Source organism: Panthera tigris, chromosome D1, assembly GCF_018350195.1.
Source record: "Panthera tigris isolate Pti1 chromosome D1, P.tigris_Pti1_mat1.1, whole genome shotgun sequence".
NCBI lineage: Eukaryota > Metazoa > Chordata > Mammalia > Carnivora > Felidae > Panthera > Panthera tigris.
In genome coordinates, this window is record NC_056669.1 from 6,946,433 (window position 1) to 6,964,114 (window position 17,682).

Genomic DNA, 17,682 nt, shown 5'->3' on the forward strand with positions numbered 1-17,682 from the left:
AGTGCTCAGATGAGTTGTATCTTCTGCAGGAATGTTTTTAATAGGAACTGTGGGTGTTTTCCGTATCTTGGAAGGGCATTCTCTGTGTTTCAGCAGTTTTATATGAGAGAATTCTCTATTCGTATTTGTCACACAAATACGTGTGTGTCACACACACACACTCTATAATAGTACCTTTTTATTTTTTGTTTTAGATGGAGGAGCTTGCTCATGTTAGGTGCTTACATAAATTGTTACATTCTTTTTTTCTGATAAGATCTTTTTACTTGTTCATGTGGTTCAAATCTGTTCTTTCCTTAAAAAAAAAAAAAATTCCCTTTGGGACCAGATCAGCTCTTTATGTACAGCCCTCGAGAACGAGATTCCCACCCCTCTGTCCCATTCCTGGGCCTCTGTGTCTCAAGAGTTGTAACCTCGCCTCTGTTGGTAGTTGTATGGCATTTACCTTTTAGCACTGGTGTTCTTTTTGTTAAGTGCTGACTGTGGTTAGTACTTACCAATACTTAGGCTTGTTATGAGGCGCAATGAGGTAATACACCAGAAGGTACTTAACTATAACAGGTTAAACACAGGTAACATACTATTTATTTAACAGTAGTTAGTGACCTGTTAAATCCTGTATTTGGTTACAAAAACATTTGCTGCTATTTTGGTGCTTTTTATGTGCTGGCCATTTTGTTAGGCTCTTTCTATGTGTATTCTCTATGTTCAGAAGAATTCTGAAAGCGAAGAAACCTAGGTGCAGGGGAGTGCAGGTTAGACAGCCTGCGGCTTAGGGCCGGGTTGCAGTACAGGTCCGTGCGAGGATGGTGTTTCTGCCGCAGGATGCTGGGGCCTCCACGGCATGAGGTCAACAGCACAGCCAGCAAAGCAACTCTGTATCCACAGATTGGAACTTTGATCTTTCTGCAAGCCTCTTCGTGTCCCAAGCGTCTTGTCTTTTGCCCCCAGGCTGAGAGAAGTGGAGGAGCTGTGTAGGGGCAGCCTCGAGTCCGTGTACTCGCTCTACCCCACCCTCGGCAGGCTGCAGGCCATTGGAGAGCTCGAAAACATCGGGGAGCTTTTCTCCAGGTATGTGGTTCCTGCGATGCTGTGCCTCTCCCCTGAGGGCAGGTCTGCTGTGTGCAGTGAGCCCTGACCAGAGAACTAAGACAGAGGGTGAGCCTTGACCGGAGGACTGAGACAGGAGGTGAGCGCTGACCAGGGAACTGAGACGGGAGGTGAGCGCTGACCGCTGAAACATTTTCAAAAATATTTACTGTAAAAATTCCGGTTTTTAAAATTTAGCATCATTGTGCTGATTCACAGCTTTCCCCCTTCCTACCCCAGGTAAAATTGCTTTTCCATGGTTTTTTTCGCCATAGCACGTGATCGGCCATTCTGTCTTCAGCACTGTGTTGGCATTGGTGTTGTTTTAGGTCTATGCTGCCATGCTGTACTAGAAGCATACTTTTTTTTTTTTTAATGAATATAATTTATTGTCAGATTGGCTTACATACAACACCCAGTGCTCATCCCAATAAGTGCCCTCCTCAGTGCCCATCACCCATTTTCCCTCTCTCCTACCCCCCCATCCACCCTTAGTTTCTTCTCTGTATTTAGTAGTCTCTTGTGGTTTGCCTCCCTCCCTCTCTGTTTGTACCTATTTTATATTTTCCCCTTCCCTTCCCCCATGGTCTGTTCAGTTTCTCAAGATCCCCATATGAGTGAAAACATGATAATCTATCCTTCTCTGACTGATGTATTTCACTCAGCATAATACCTTCCATTTCCATCCACGTTGCTGCAAATGGCATGATTTCATTCTTTCTTATTGCCAAGGAGTATTCCTTGTATATATAAACCACATCCTCTTTATCCATTCTTCAGTTGATGGACATTTAGGCTCTTTCTGTAGTTTGGCTATTGTTGAAAGTGCTGCTATAAACATTGGGGTACAAGTGCCCCTATGCATCAGCACTCCTGTATCCCTCGGGTAAACTCCTAGCAGTGCTACTGCTGGGTCATAGGGTAGATCTATTTTTAATTTTTTCCAGAACCTCCACACAGTTTTCCAGAGCGGCTGCACCAGTTTGCATTCCCATCAACAGTGCAAGAGGGTTCCCATTTCTCCACATCCTTGCCAGAATCTATAGTCTCCTGACTTGTTCATTTTAGCCACTCTGACCAGTGTGAGGTGGTATCCCAGTGTGGCTTTGATTTATATTTCCCTGAAGATGAATGACGTTGAGCATTGTTTCATGTGTCCGTTGGCCATGTGGATGTCTTCATTGGAAAAGTGTCTATTCTGGTCTTCTGCCCATTTCTTCACTGGATTATTTGTTTTTTGGGTGTGGAGTTTGGTGAGTTCTTTATAGATTTTGGATACTAGCCATTTATCCAATATGTCATTTGCAGATATCTTTTCCCATTCCATGGTTGCCTTTTAGTTTTGTTGATTGTTTCCTTTCCAGTGCAGAAGCTTTTTATCTTGGTGAGGTCCCGATAGTTCATTTTTGCTTTTAATCTCCTTGCCTTTGGAGGTGTCAAGTAAGTAAGAAATTGCTCCTGCTTAGGTCAAAGAGGTTGTTGCCTGCTTTCTCCTCTAGGGTTTTGATGGTTTCCTGTCTCACATTTAGGTCTTCCATCCATTTTATTTTCGTGTATGGTGTAAGAAAGTGGTCTAGTTTCATTCTTCTGCATGTTGCTGTCCAGTTCTCCCAGCACCATTTGCTGAAGAGACTATCTTTTTTCCATTGGATACTCTTTCCTGCTTTGCCAAATATTTGTTGGGCATACGTTTATGGGTCCAGTTCTGGGTTCTCTATTCTATTCCACTGGTCTATGTGTCTGTTTTTGTGCCAATAGCATACTGTCTTGATGATGGCAGCTTTGTAGTAGAGGCTAAAGTCTGGGATTGTGATGCCTCCTGCTTTGGTTTTCTTTTTCAGTATTACTTTGGCTATTTGGGGTCTTTTGTGGCTCCATACAAATGTTAGGATTGTTTGTTCTAGCTCTGAGAAGAATGCTGGTGCAATTTTGATTGGGATTACATTGAATGTGTAGACTGCTTTGGGTAGTATTGACATTTTAACAAGATTTATTCTTCCAATCCAGGAGCATGGAATATTTTTCCATTTCTTTGTGTCTTCTTCAGTTTCCTTCATAAGCTTTCTATGGTTTTCAGCATACAGGTCTTTTACATCTTTGGTTAGAGTTATTCCTAGATATTTTATGCTTCTTGGTGCAATTGTAAATGGGATCCATTTCTTTATTTCTCTTTCCGTTGCTTCGTTATTGGTGTATAAAAATGCAACCAATTCTGTACATTGATTTTGTACCCTGTAACTTTGCTGAATTCATGTATTAGTTCTAGGAGTCTTTTGGTGACTCTTTCAGGTTTTCCCTGTAGAGTATCATGTCATCTGCAAAAAAAAGTTTTACTTCTTTGGCAATTTTGATGCCTTTTATTTCATTTTGTTGTCTGCTGATACTAGGACTTCCAGTGCTATGTGAAACAACAGTGGTGAGAGTGGACATCCTTGTCGTGTTCCTGATGTAAGGGGGAAAGCTCTCCGTTTTTCCCCGTTGAGGATGATATTAGCTGTGGGCCTTTCATATATGGCTTTTATGATGTTTAAGTATGTTCCTTCTATTCCAACTTTCTTGAGGATTTTTATTAAGAAAGGATGTTGTATTTTGTCAAATGCTTTTTCTCCATCTATTGACAGGATCATATGGTTCTTATCCTTTCTTTTATTAATGTGATGAATCACACTGATTGATTTGTGAGTATTGAACCAGCCCTGCAGCCCAGGAATGAATCCCACTTGATCATGGTGAATAATTCTTTGTATATGCTATTGAATTTGATTTGCTAGTATCTTGAGAATTTTTGCATCCATGTTCATCAGGGATATTGGCCTATAGTTCTCCTTTTTTATGAGGTCTCTGTCTGGTTTAGGAAACAAGATAATGCTGGCTTCATAGAATGAATCTGGAAGTTTTCCTTCCATTTCTGTTTTTTGGAACAGCTTGAGAAGGATAAGTATTAACTCTGCTTTAAATGTCTGGTGGAATTCCCTGGGACTAGCCATCTGGTCCAGGACTCTTATTTGTTGGGAGATTTTTGATAACTTTCAATTTCTTCACTAGTTATGGGTCTGTTCAGATTTTCTATTTCTTCCCATTTGAGTTTTGGTAGTGTGTGGGTATCTAGGAATTTGTCCATTTCTTCCAGGTTGTCCAGTTTGTTGGCATATAATTTTTCATAGTATTCCCTGATAATTGCTTGTATTTCTGAAGGATTGGTTGTGATATATCCATTTTCATTTGTTATTTTATCTATTTGGGTCCTCTCTCTTTTCTTTTTGAGAAACCTGGCTAGAGGTTTATCAATTTTGTTTATTTTTTCAAAAAACCAACTCTTAGTTTCATTGATCTGTTCTGTTTTTTTGAATTCTACATTATTTATTTCTGCTCTGATCTTTATTATTCCTTTTTTTCTGCTGGGTATGGGGTTTCTTTGCTGTTCTGCGTCTAGTTCCTTTAGGTGTGCTGTTAGATTTCGTATTTGGGATTTTTCTTGTTTCTTGAGATAGGCCTGGATTGCAATGTATTTCCCTCTTAGAACTGCCTTTGCTGCATCCCAAAGGGTTTGGATTGTTGTGTTTTCATTTTCATTTGTTTCCATACATTTTTTAATTTCTTCTTTAATTGCCTGGTTGACCCATTTGTTTTTTAGTAGGATGTTCTTTAACCCCCATGCATTTGGAGGTTTTCCAAACTTTTTCCTGTGGTTGATTTCAAGTTTCATAGCATTGTGATCTGAAAGTGTGCATGGTATGATCTCAATTCTTTTGTATTTATTGAGGGTTTTTTTGTGGCTCAGTATGTGATCTATGTTGGAGAATGTTACATGTGCACTCGAGAAGAAGGTATATTCTGCTGTTTTTGGATGAAAAGGTCTAAATACATCTGTCAAGTCCATCTAGTCCAGTGTATCATTCAGGGCCATTGTTTCTGTATTGATTTTCTGTCTAGATGATCTTTCCATTGTTGTAAGTGGAGTATTAAAGTCCCCTGCAATTCTTACCAATAAGATCGCTTATGTTTGTAAATAATTGTTTTATGTATTTGGGGGCTCCCATATTCGGCACATAGACATTTATAATTGTTAGCTCTTCCTGATGGATAGACCTCGTAATTATTATATAATGCCCCTCTTCATCTCTTGTTACTGTCTTTAGTTTAAAATCTAGTTTGTCTGATACAAGTATGGCTACTCCAACTTTCTTTCACTTCCAGTAGCATGAGAGATGGTTCTCCATCCCCTCACTTTCAATCTGAAGGTGTCCTCAGGTCTAAAATGGGTCTCTTGTAGACAGCGAATAGATGGGTCTTGTTTTTGTATCCATTCTGATACCCTGTGTCTTTTGATTGGAGCATTTAGTCCATTTATATTCAGTGTTCTTATTGAAAGATAAGGGTTTAGAGCCATTGTCTTGTCTGTAGGTTTCATGCTTCTAGTGATGTTTCTGATGCTCTGTGGTCCCCCTTAGGATCTCTTGTACGTCTGGTTTAGTGGTGATGAATTCCTTCAGTTTTGTTTGGGAAAACCTTGATCTCTCCTATTCTGAATGACAGGCTTGCTGGATAAAGGATTCTTGGCTGCATGTTTTTCATATTCATCACATTGAAAATTTCCTGCCATTCCTTTCTGGCCTGCCAAGTTTCAGTAGATAGGTCAGCTACTACCCTTATATGTCTACCCTTGTAGGTTAAGGTCCGTTTATCTCTAGCTGCTTTCAGAATTCTCTCTTTATCTTTGTATTTTGCCAGTTTTGCTGTGATATGTCGTGCAGAAGATCGATTCAAGTTACGTCTGAAGGGAGTTCTCTGTGCCTCCTGGATTTCAATGTCTGTTTCCTTCCCCACATTGGGGAAGTTATCAACTGTGATTTTTTCAAGCACACCTTCGGCCCTTTTCTCTATCTTCTTCTGGAATTCCTATGATACAGATGTTGTTCTGTTTCATTGAGTCACTTAGTTCTCTAATTCTCCCCTCTGCCTCTTCAGTTCTTTCTGTGACTGACTCTAGTTTATTTTGCACCTCATTTACAGCATTTTTAAATTCATCATTACTATTTTTTAGTTCCTTGATCTCTACAGCAGTAGATTCTCTGCTGTCTTCTATGCTTTTTTCAAGTCCAGCGATTAATCTTTTTTTTTTTATTTTTTTTAATCTTTATTTATTTTTGAGAGATAGAGACAGCATGTGAGCAGGGGAGGAGCAGAGAGAGAGGGAGACACAGAGTCCGAAGCAGGCTCCAGGCCCTGAGCTGTCAGCACAGAGCCCGATGCGGGGCTCGAACTCACGAACTGTGAGATTATGACCTGAGCTGAAGTCGGACACTCAACCGACTGAGCCACTCAGGCGCCATTCAGCGATTAGTATTATGACTATTATTCTAAATTCTAAATCTCCCTACCGTAGTGGTGTTTTGAACCCTCCACTAAGTGTGCTTTGATTTGTTCATTCAAGTAGCCCTGGAAAGGAAAACAAACAAAACTCAGAAAACAAAAACACGTGAACAAACGAAAAGCCAGAAACAGAAACACCAGCTGCAAGTAAACCATTGGGTGGAGGCAATGCTGTTGGAAGAGGCCTTATCCCATTCGGAGAGAGAAATGACAGGGGCCGGGGAGAAAGAAAAAATAAAAATTGACCAGGCAGAGAAACTCTATGGCTTAATCCAGAGAGAGAGAAGGGAAAATAAAGAAGTGGGGAAAAAGAAAAGAAAATAAAGTTATCCAGACAGAGAAACTATACAGCTTAAACCAGAGAGAGAGAATGGAGAATTAAGGAGGAGGTGTGGAACATGTATCAAGAAAATGGATTAAATATGTCTGCTTAAACAAAGCAACAACCAGAGTAACCAGACTAGAGGACGCAAGAGAGAAAAAGAAGAAAAGGAAGGAAGAATGTATGTCTATAATTAGAATTATCCGAGAATTAATCCAGGCAATGCTGCAGCTCAGGTCTGGACGAGGGGGCGTCCGGTTCCTCAGCGCCAATCCTGTTCCCGTAGATACACAGCACCCGGCGCGGAGGGGCGTGGTTTGGTGTAGGCGGGTCCCGCCTCCGCTGTGGGCCCTGCCGTCTGTTAGCTGAAGTCCCCCCTTGGTGGTGATGGCAACCCCCAGTCTATTCTTCACAGACCTGGTGTTCCAAACCACTTTGTTCGAGCCGTCCTCACTGTGCCACGGACACAAATGAGGACGCAGACCAGGCGGTTTGTCCTGCTCCACCGACTCCCATGCCTGGGGCTTGGCTGGGACTCAAACTCCCGCTCCTTGCGCCCGGGTACTGGGGAAGCACCCTTCCCTGCTGCCGGATATGTGGTCCCCGACCGGCAGGCGCAGCAGGCTTCGCCCTTTCCCGCAGCACTCCAGGGAGGGGATCGCTGTCTCCTACTGCGGACTGCACCCGCGACCTAGTCCCCGAGCCTGGGGCTGGCTCGCCTCCTGCCCAGTCGCGTGATCCGGACAGCTGGCCCAGTCCTGGCCCAGTCCGGAGCAAGCCCCGCAGTTAGAGATGGGCTCTTTCTCCGTCCTGGTTTGAGGTTTTTCTCTTGTCCAGATACAGTGCTATGCTTCCCCAGCTGCACTTTCTCTTCCCTTTGTGTCTCTGCAGAAGGGGATCCCTCCCCTCCTTTCCTTTTATCTCTCCCAGTTCAGAATCACGTACTTACGGCCTGTCAGGGTGTCCCTGTGGGTCCCTGGAAGCGACTGTCTCTTTTCCTCCCGGACTCTCAGAATTCAAAGTCCTTTAGTTTCAACACTGCTTTGTTTCACAGAGGAGGGAACTTTGGATCCCCCTACTTCTCTGCCATGTTGGCCCCTCCCATCTGGAAGCTTCCTGAAGGAGCTTTCATAGTCACCATCTTGTCATCTTCTTACTGTCCCTTCTTCATCTTGATTCCTGTCAGTACAGTGGCCCTCAAGGGTTGGACGGTATTGCTTAGTGTGACCGTGTGGGAAGCATCCTTTTCATGTAAACTAATTGCACAATATGCATTTTCTCTTCCTTTAATCAGTAATGTTGGGGAGTGAGACCTTTGCCGGCTACCAGCATTTCTCCCCCTGAATTGTGATTTCTTTAGCAGCTGTAATTATGCATAGAGTCCTCCCCTGCACCCACTTGGGCACAGCAGAAATTAATACATCTGTTCCCTTTCCTTGCTCACATGCCGCCTTTTGCCACAGGGAACGTTGAAGCGGGACTAGAGGTGTCGGCGTTCTGACACCAAGCTTCATGAAGGTGTTCTCGTTTCAGAAGAATATATACTTAGAAATGCTGCTTTTTGTGAGCTTTAAGAGTATTTTTAAGAAAATCTTTAAAAACATTCATCATCTGTAGCCCCTGTGCTGACCCTCACAAGTCTGCTGGTTTTGTAGTTTTCTAAACTTTGGTGCTTACTTTGTATCCTTTTTAAGCTCTCGTGTCATTACTGTCAAAACTCCTTTGTGTTTTATCTTAAATGCAGAAGCTGTGTGGTAGCATTTTTGTCCTTCAATTTCTCTTGCTTACGTGGCTTCTGTGATGTTGCTTTCAGATCGGTCCCCGGTAGGCAGCCCTCCGAAGTCTACGCTAAGTGGCGGAAACACTCCCAGCTTCTCAAAGACAGTGACTTTAGTTTTCAGGAGCCCATCATGGCTCTCCGCACAGTCATTTTGGAGATCTTGATGGAAAAGGAAATGGAAAACTCCCAGAGAGAATGTTTTAAGGATATTCTCACCACGCACCTTGTAGAACTCTCCATACTGGCCCGAACTTTTAAGAACACTCAGGTAATAAGATTTAAAATGATGTCGTCTCACCCTATGACTTTTTCTTTTATGACCCAGAAAATGGAAAGCACGAGTAAAACAGAAGCGTCACCGAGAAACAGATTGCTATAAAAATATTGCTTAGGATAATTGCTCAAGATTTCCCGTTTTGGCATCAGACCTGAGTTCAAGCCTTGGACAGGGTACTTCTCTAAGCCTCAATCTCATGGTTCTGAAATGAGAAGATACCTAACTTACTATATTGATAACAATTCAGTGGTCTTATATACTGCACGCTTACACACACGTGTGTTCGTACATGTGCTTATGTATACATCTATATGTATGTATTTGTGAGAGAACCAGATGGATGCGGGGCTGAGGGAGGCAGGCACAGATGTACTTGAGACCGTCCTGACAAACAGTCGTCAGTGATGGGAGTTACTGCTTCCATGATTCGTGCTAGCAGTAGTAACAGCAATGGTATTTATTCCCATATGTCGTTTTCATTTCAGCTCCCCGAACGGGCAATATTTCACATTAAACAGTACAACCCACCTGGTCGTGGAGTCTCCGAGTGGCAGCTGGAGGAGGCCCAAGTATTTTGGGCAAGAAACGAGCAGAGTCTCGCCCTGAGTGTCCTCAAGCAGATGATCAAGAAGCTGGACTCCAGTGGTGCAGAGGTTTACTGGTTTTTTTTAATTGGCTGAATTAGTATTTTACTGTTGTAAAGCAACCACTGAGCTTTAAAATAGATATATTTTTAATTTTTTTAATGTTTGTTTATTTTTGAGATAGAGATAGAGCATCAGCAGAGGAGGGGCAGGGAGAGAGGGAGACACAGAATCCAAAGCAGGCTCCAGGCTCTGGGTTGTCAGCACAGAGCCCAATGCGGGGCACAAACTCACGAACCGTGAGATCATGACCTGAGCAGAAGTCGGACGCTTAACTGACTGAGCCACCCAGACGCCCTGAGAGAGAGAATCTTAAGCAGGCTCCATGCTCAGTGTGGAGCCCAACAGGAGGTTTGATCCCACGACTTTGGATTATGACCTGAGCCGAAATCAAGTCAGATGCTCAACCGACTGAGCCACTGAGGTGCCCCCTAAAATATTTTTAATAAGTCCACAGTTTTATTAAAGCCTTGAAATTTGCTTATCTATGAACAAGAAAGTATAAAAAGGAGCCTGGAAAATTACTATTTGTAAAGAAGTTTAGAAATACTAATTTTAGTTTCTCTTTACAATAATTCTGTTAGTCCATCTTGTGGTAGATTTATTTGATTTAACCCAGTGTTAAGCATTTTTTTTTAAACTTTATATGGAATTCGAGAAGAGTATGATGGAAACAAACATGAAATAGCCAGTACAGGAGGTGGAGGGGGAAGAAATAGCTACTATAAATTCAAAATAAAGAAATGGAAGAGGAAATGTGTGAGAGAACCAAAGTTTAAAAAGGAAGCAAGTTGGAACAATTAAGTTGTCAGTCTTCGTACTTAGGAAAAAGAATGTCTCATATTTTATTTAACATGACCCACTGGTTACTGGAAATCTGTGTGCCTCTGTAGCTGTCTCTCCAGCGTATTATGGGCACAGTAGAGGTGTTTGCGGGAGTCGTGTGGTGTTTGCAGGTGTGGCCACAGTGCTCTCCTTCTGACACGCACCTGCCTTTCCGGTATTGGGCACTTTAGGACATCCTCATCCTAAAGAGTTTTACCATTATACCAGAGCTCCGGGAGCTGATACAGTATGATGTTTACACGTTGCTTAACAAGTGGGGCCCGGGATCAGCCTGGCTCGAGTTACCTGCCCCCTCTGTATGTCCGTACTGCCACTGCACTCTGCAGATGAAGGGTAATAGAGTCCTCGCCTCACAGGGTTCTTGTGGGGATGAGATGAGGTAACATACAGAAATCAAGCCTTGCTGAAGTGCCTGGCATATACGAGGAAAAATATTCTTAACCTGCTTTTTTCCCCTACACGGAAGATACTTTCGCATAGTCATGATAGTGAATTACATTTTAGGATTTTGCTTTTCATATACAGAATGATCCCAGCCTAAGACTTCTGTACACAGAATGTCTGAGGGTTTGCGGCACCTGGTTGGCGGAAACTTGCTTAGAAAACCCTGCGGTCATCATGCAGACCTACCTGGAAAAGGTAAGGTTTTCTCACAACCCTTAGGAGAGCTGTTCAGCATGAGTACGCTTGATCTTTCATCAAGGCCATGTGCATTTCAAAAGCAAATAAAAGGAAGATTTCAGTTTTGGAGTATTTATTACTATAGCAGCTCCATGTAATTTTTAGGGCAGGATGAAACAGTGGTAAAAAAGAAGGACCCTGTTTTGAAAGGAAGCCCAGATGTGTCTTCCCTCAGTCCCCCCTCCCCCCCCAACACACACACCACCTACTCTCTGAAGTTGTTTCTGGTCATTTCTCCATTTACTTATCTACAAGAAGAGCTGATTAAGGAACATGCAAGTTAGTCTTGACTGTGCACTTGTAACCCAACCGCCTTACAAACAGGATCAGGACTTTGTGCTCCAGCCCCTCTCTCCCTCTTGTTTCTCCCCTTATTCCTGTAGTTTAATTAATTTTGGAAGTAGCTATCTCACTATAAATAAGTATAGCATGAAAAGTATAATATGACCGTCTTTAAATTTTATGAAGCCCTTTGTTTTCTACAGTTTGTTAAAATATTAGCTGTTTTGGTTATTTCTACACTGTCAAAGTTGTTTGAAAATTCAAAATACTGTGCTTCATATAATTTAGCTTATCCATAAAAATATGTATAAATTGAACTTTACTGTGACTGTCTTTTTAAGTGGTTCTTTAGATACATTTAGGATCTGTGTAAATAACATAAGTTATTGTGTTTTCTTGAAGGCAGTGGAAGTTGCTGGAAATTATGACGGAGAAAGCAGTGATGAGCTTAGAAATGGAAAAATGAAGGCATTTCTCTCATTAGCACGGTTCTCGGATACGCAGTACCAGAGAATTGAAAACTACATGAAATCATCAGAATTTGAAAACAAGCAGGCTCTCCTGAAAAGGGCCAAAGAGGAAGTGGGCCTTCTTAGGGAGCATAAAATTCAGACCACCAGGTAACTACATGTCCACCAGTGATAAGTGGCAAGATGCACAGAAATGCAGTGACTGTATGTCTAGACAAGATGTACAGAACCGGGGCGTGATTGCGCACTGTGGTTCTAAGCTCATTGTAGACTGTATGGATGTTAGCTTTTTGTTTTGCTTTTTGGGTTTGTTGGTATCATAGTGAAAAGGAGATAGGTGGTGAAATTAAATATGGAAGAGTTATCTATTCTGATGTGTGTGTGTTTTTTAAACCCTTTCTTCATGCGTCCCTTTTGTCTGAACAGGATAGTGAAAGGAGAGAATAAAGTTAAGTAGGTATCTTGAGTAGAGTCCACTTGGCCCCTGGTTGCCTAGGATGGCTTTTGATGTTTACTTTTATTTTTGAGAGAGAGCGTGTGTGCTCACAAGTGGGGAGGGGCAGAGAGAGAGAGAGAGAGAGAGAGAGAAAGAGGGAAAGAGAGAATCCTAAGCAGGCTCCACGCAGATCACGACACGGGGCTGATCTCACAAACTGTGAGATCATGACCTGAGCCAAAATCAAGAGTTGGACGTTTAACCAACTGAGCTACCCAGGCGCCCCTACAATGACTTTTGAATTGCCCAGACTTACTTTGAGATACTAAGTTTGTTCCCTTATAATTTTTAGAATTTTGCTTTTTCTCCTAGGATGGACAGTTGACTTTTCATTTATGTTGTATATCATGTATGATGTAGTTCTATGCGTTTTGATGGATTTTGCATCTTCCTTTAATTATCCAACACAAGATACACGATAAAGGTGCAGCGAGAGCTGGAGCTGGATGAGTGTGCGCTCCGTGCCCTGAAAGAGGATCGTAAGCGGTTCTTATGTAAAGCAGTTGAAAATTACATCAGTTGCTTATTGAGTGGAGAAGCGCATGATATGTGGATATTCCGTCTTTGTTCTCTCTGGCTTGAAAATTCTGGAGTTTCTGAAGTCAATGGCATGATGAAGGCAAGTCGTCTTTGTAAACCCCAGATTCTAGCCTGCGCTTGAAAAGCTTAGACAAGAGCCTGCCAGTGTTACTGATTTTGTGTATTCTTTGTATCCCTGCCATCTGGTTCGGTGCTCTACTCCTACGTACTTGATCAGCTCTCATGATGCAGGTTTATGCGGAGACGAGAGCCTTTAGGTCATTCTTTCACCGTACCTTTGCAGTTACTGCTGGAAAGTACCAGAATGCCAGATTGGGAGATTTCAGGCAGGTTCTTCCTCTGGCTTTATCTTTTCTGGGATTTTTACAGTGAATTACTTTTGCAAATGACAAACACATTTTTAAGAAACATTAAGGCAGTAGTATTTCCTGAGTTTTTACTTAAAAATTTTAGATTTCAGTGAGGATACCTAATATTAAAGTTATGCTTACAGGATCTCCATCGGCAATCCATTTGAAGCTTAAAAATAAAGTGGTTCTTCTGGATGAGAAGAATGATAAGACACATAGTAGTTACAAGCAAGCAGTCTCTGCTGCAAGTGCACATTCAATCCTGTTGCCTTTGGCGTCAGGGAACCCGGTTACCCCATTTTATTACACACGGACTTCCCAGGGGTCACCATCACAGCAGCCCTCCCGTCTCATGGAATGTAATCAGTGCAGGTGTTCCAGGTCTGAACAGTTTACTTTCGGATCAAGCACTGTGACTCACCAGTGAATCAAATCCAGAATACCACTGAAACTAAGAGAAGATGAATCTTGAGGGGAAAAATGTAGCTAGTGCAGTTTTAGTAACAACCAGCAGATGACTGTGGTGGCAGCGTTACCTTAGAGTAATTTATTTGCTTAGATGTGAGGCTTCTTGAAACGCATTGCTTCTTAAGGTTTGTTTGTTCTTTTTAACGGTAGAGCAAAGGAATGAACATTCCGTCATACAAATTCCTGCCTCTTATGTACCAGCTGGCTGCTAGAATGGGGACCAAAATGATGGGGGGCCTAGGATTCCACGAAGTCCTCAATAACGTAAGTATGCCTGCAGACCAAGGCACAATTGGTTGTCTTTCATGGGTTGTACGCTAATGTCCCACTCTAGGAGATGAAGATAAAAAATATCCCAGTCAGTTGCATTTATCATGCTGTAAAAGGGCGGGAATAAAAATCTCCTTTTGTCTCGTCTCTCCACGTAAGTTACTCCATTTCTGTATCATGCTCACATTCCTCTGTCCCACACATATACAGCGCTCTACCCACTATGGCATCTGGTACCCTATGTGTCTTAACGTCAAACAAAATGAAAAACGTAATGGATTTTCCACTTTTGTTTTTTGGTTGATTGATTGCATAAAACTAATAGTTCTTTATTTTCTGACAGCTTATCTCTACAATTGCTATGGATCACCCCCATCATACCTTGTTTATTATATTGGCTTTAGCAAATGCAAACAAAGATGAATTTTTGACCAAACCAGAGGCGGCAAGAAGGAGTAGAATAAGTAAAAATGCACCTAAACAAAGCTCTCAGCTTGATGAGGTATTTGGATTAAACATACATACCTTTTTGAATTATAGTATTCATTTTTTCCCAGAATGTTCTCTTCTTAATTCTCAGGGATTCTAAGAAGGTGTGTTGTTCATACTCAGTTTGTAAATCCTTTGTTATCATGCCACCTAAAAATGGTTCAAAATTCCTGAATATTCTCAAAGCATAGGACATACCAATACTTTTTTTCCCTCACATCATTGAGCAAAGAAAAAACATTTCAAGGCACACCTAAGTCATTTACTGTTGATAGTATTATACCTTAGGTGTATTGCATTCACAAGGTGACTGTTTTGTTCATTTCTGGGGGGATGCGAGTCCTTCCAGTGCTTAGATCAGTCCATTAACTTTGGTGGTTCTTTTTGTTATAACTCTGAAAAGTGCCAGTGTCAGGTATTCCTTTGTGTAATGTTTTTTTTGCTTGTTTTTTTACTAACAGGATCGAACCGAGGCTGCAAACAGAATAATATGTACTATCAGAAGTAGGAGACCTCATATGGTCAGAAGTGTAGAGGCACTTTGTGATGCTTACATCATATTAGCAAACTTAGATGCCACTCAGTGGAGGACGCAGAGAAGTATGTGTTGGGAAGAAAGAGTGTTGTTTTCTTGCTGTTTTTCTCTGTAGGGATATATTAATTATAGAGCTTAATATGTAATCTCTTTTATACACATAACAGTAATTATAGACATGAAGGTCTTTATGATTACGATTCACATGTGATCCACAGCTTAAGTTTTACCCAGTGACTTCAACATCCCCTTGTCACTTCTCATTTAATATCTTATATCTATCTGATGATAGATGACTGCGCTGAGTTAATTGGTTTCTCTGGGTAATATTCTGGTGCAAATACTTGTCGCAGAGAATTCATTGTGTAGAGACCAGTGCGTTAAAATAACTGACAATTTTCAGGGTCGAAAGTTCTTAAAATGATGTCAGTTACTCACTGTGCTCTGGTACTTAAGAGTGAGAAGGCCTCACCATTTCCTCCACAGGTGTTAGAATATGTGGCACATATATAATCCCTCGTTCTTCTTGCCGCGTCTCTTCCAGTAATCAGAAGCTGCTGTAACATTTGGTTATGTGCATACACTCGAAAGTCTCTCTCCGCATTCTTGGACAATTATATTCCCTTTTCCGTTCAGGACTGTCTCTTCATATTTACATTTTTGCTACTTTAAAATAAGAACGAGACTTTTCTGGTATTTGTGTAAGCAAACAAAGAGTATTGATTGTCACATCCTTTGGTTACATTTGATAGTGATGTGGCAGGAGTACATTAATCTGTGTGCTGTGCAAACTTGTGGAATTATCTTAAGGTGCTCAGCCTGGACCCTCAGCTGGGATGGGACCTAATCCCTAGCGCCAGGTTACCTGCAAATTCGTGTGTCAGCCATGCTCTTCTCTGAGCTACGTTGTGTCGCAAGCCCTGGCTCTTGATTCCTCAGTCAGGGCCTGAGCCGCAGGTTGGGGTCTGTGGCGTCTGCTGACCTCTCCTGCTTTCCCTTCCGAGCTGTTGGTCAGGGTACAGGTGTTCACCAGAACCTCTTTATTTTAAATACAGAAGGCATAAATATCCCAGCAGACCAGCCAATTACTAAACTGAAGAATTTAGAAGATGTTGTTGTCCCAACTATGGAAATTAAGGTAATTTACTATTAGCTGTTTTGATTTTTTTTATTGAACTAAATTCACATTTCTCTTGATTAGGCTAAACCATTTGAAACAGACTTTCTTTTTTTTTGCCAAAATTAGCACTTTTCATTTGTTTCACCATACAGTTTCTTTATACATTCCGTTGACCCAGCCCTTAAAATACTTAAAGGACTCTCCTGCTTTCTTTTCTTTTGCCTTCAGTTTTGTACCTCCCATCTTCCCTGTAGGGAAGGTCTGTAGACGGTTACCTTCATTGGCCAAAATAAGGAAAGGTTCCCGTGCTTATGCCAAGACTAATTTTTAACTTGGCAATAAAGTCCCTAAATACTTTATATTTTAAAAATTCTGGATGTGTTAGAATGTAGTGACCGTGAAGTGTTACGGTATTAAGTAACACGGTACAGGTTATGGTAGTAACTGTAATATATGTGATACTCCTAGCTATGTTGTAGTGATCTTTATTGCTAGAAAGACCACGTTGGCAGGGATACATGTAGTAATAATAAAGGTTATAGTTTAGTGATAGACTCCTAACTCTAGAGAACAGACTGGTGGTCACCAGAGGGGAGGCCGGTGGGGGGTATGGATGAAATAGGTCATGGGGATAAAGGCCGCACTTGCTGTGATGAGCACCAGGCGACGTGTGCAAGGGCAGAATCACTGTATTGTACACCTGAAACTAACACCAGAATTTAAATAAAAACTTCAAAAAAATTTTTTTTAATGAAAGAAAAATCATTTTGAGTACATTCTTGGTATACGTAGTTACTTGATTTGAAATGTAGCTCCGTCATCTGGACTAATAGTACCTTTCCAACTACAATAGCAAAGGTAGTTAGCTGAGTATTTCCAGAAAATGCCAGATTTAGCAGTTACCACCCTGGAAACCACTCTCCACACTTTTCTAAAATTTACCTTCCTATCTTGTTGTGATAAATTTCACTATTTCTCAGATGACTGAACATAGACACAGTCACTGGTCAGACCTGAAAGCAGCTTTGTGGCTACCCTTTCCAACACTGCGTGCCCCTCTTTTAGTGAGAGGTACTTAGGGGAGGTAACTTGTGTGAGTTTATAAACCTTTTCCATGTTGAATTTTGGTTCTTTCATTTATTATTTTTTGTAATTAAAAAACATTTTAAGTTTATTTTGACAGAGTACAAGTGGGGGAGGGGCAGAGAGAGAGGGAGAGAGAGAATCCCAAGCAGGCTCCGTACTGTCTGCACAGAGCCCCACGCCGGGCTTGAGCTCACGAACCAGGAGATCATGACCTGAGCTGAAATCAGTAGTCAGTTGCCCGAACTGAGCCACCCAGGCACCCCATGTTTCTTTCATTTAAACAGGAAGTAAATTATCACTCTAGCTCTTAACCCACAGCATGTTGTCATTCATTCCTGTGTTTCATGTTAAAATTGTTGTTTATAGGGGCACTGGGTGGCTCAGTCAGTTAAGGATCCAACTCTTAATTTCGGCTCAGGTCTTGATCTCACAGTTCGTGGGTTATCGAGCCCCATGTCTGGGCTCCACGCTGAGCATGGAGTCTGCTGGGATTCTCTCTCTCTCTCTCTCTCTCTCTCTCTCTCTCTCTCTCTCTGTCTCTCTCTCTCTCTGCCCCTCTTGCAC

At 41.7% G+C, this 17,682-nt stretch overlaps 1 protein-coding gene across 5 annotated transcripts in view; it reads left to right on the forward strand.

Moving 5' to 3' along the window:
* Nucleotides 1–17,682, forward strand: part of ATM (ATM serine/threonine kinase) — a 128,947-nt gene that overhangs the window by 92,688 nt on the left and 18,577 nt on the right. For all 5 annotated transcript variants that reach the window (XM_042958873.1, XM_042958872.1, XM_042958875.1 and 2 more), the window contains 10 exons: nucleotides 952–1,071; nucleotides 8,598–8,832; nucleotides 9,327–9,494; nucleotides 10,857–10,970; nucleotides 11,697–11,914; nucleotides 12,672–12,879; nucleotides 13,769–13,882; nucleotides 14,232–14,390; nucleotides 14,839–14,977; nucleotides 15,968–16,050. In XM_042958873.1, the coding sequence (XP_042814807.1) occupies nucleotides 952–1,071; nucleotides 8,598–8,832; nucleotides 9,327–9,494; nucleotides 10,857–10,970; nucleotides 11,697–11,914; nucleotides 12,672–12,879; nucleotides 13,769–13,882; nucleotides 14,232–14,390; nucleotides 14,839–14,977; nucleotides 15,968–16,050 (1,558 nt within the window). The remainder of the gene's footprint in view (nucleotides 1–951; nucleotides 1,072–8,597; nucleotides 8,833–9,326; nucleotides 9,495–10,856; nucleotides 10,971–11,696; nucleotides 11,915–12,671; nucleotides 12,880–13,768; nucleotides 13,883–14,231; nucleotides 14,391–14,838; nucleotides 14,978–15,967; nucleotides 16,051–17,682) is intronic.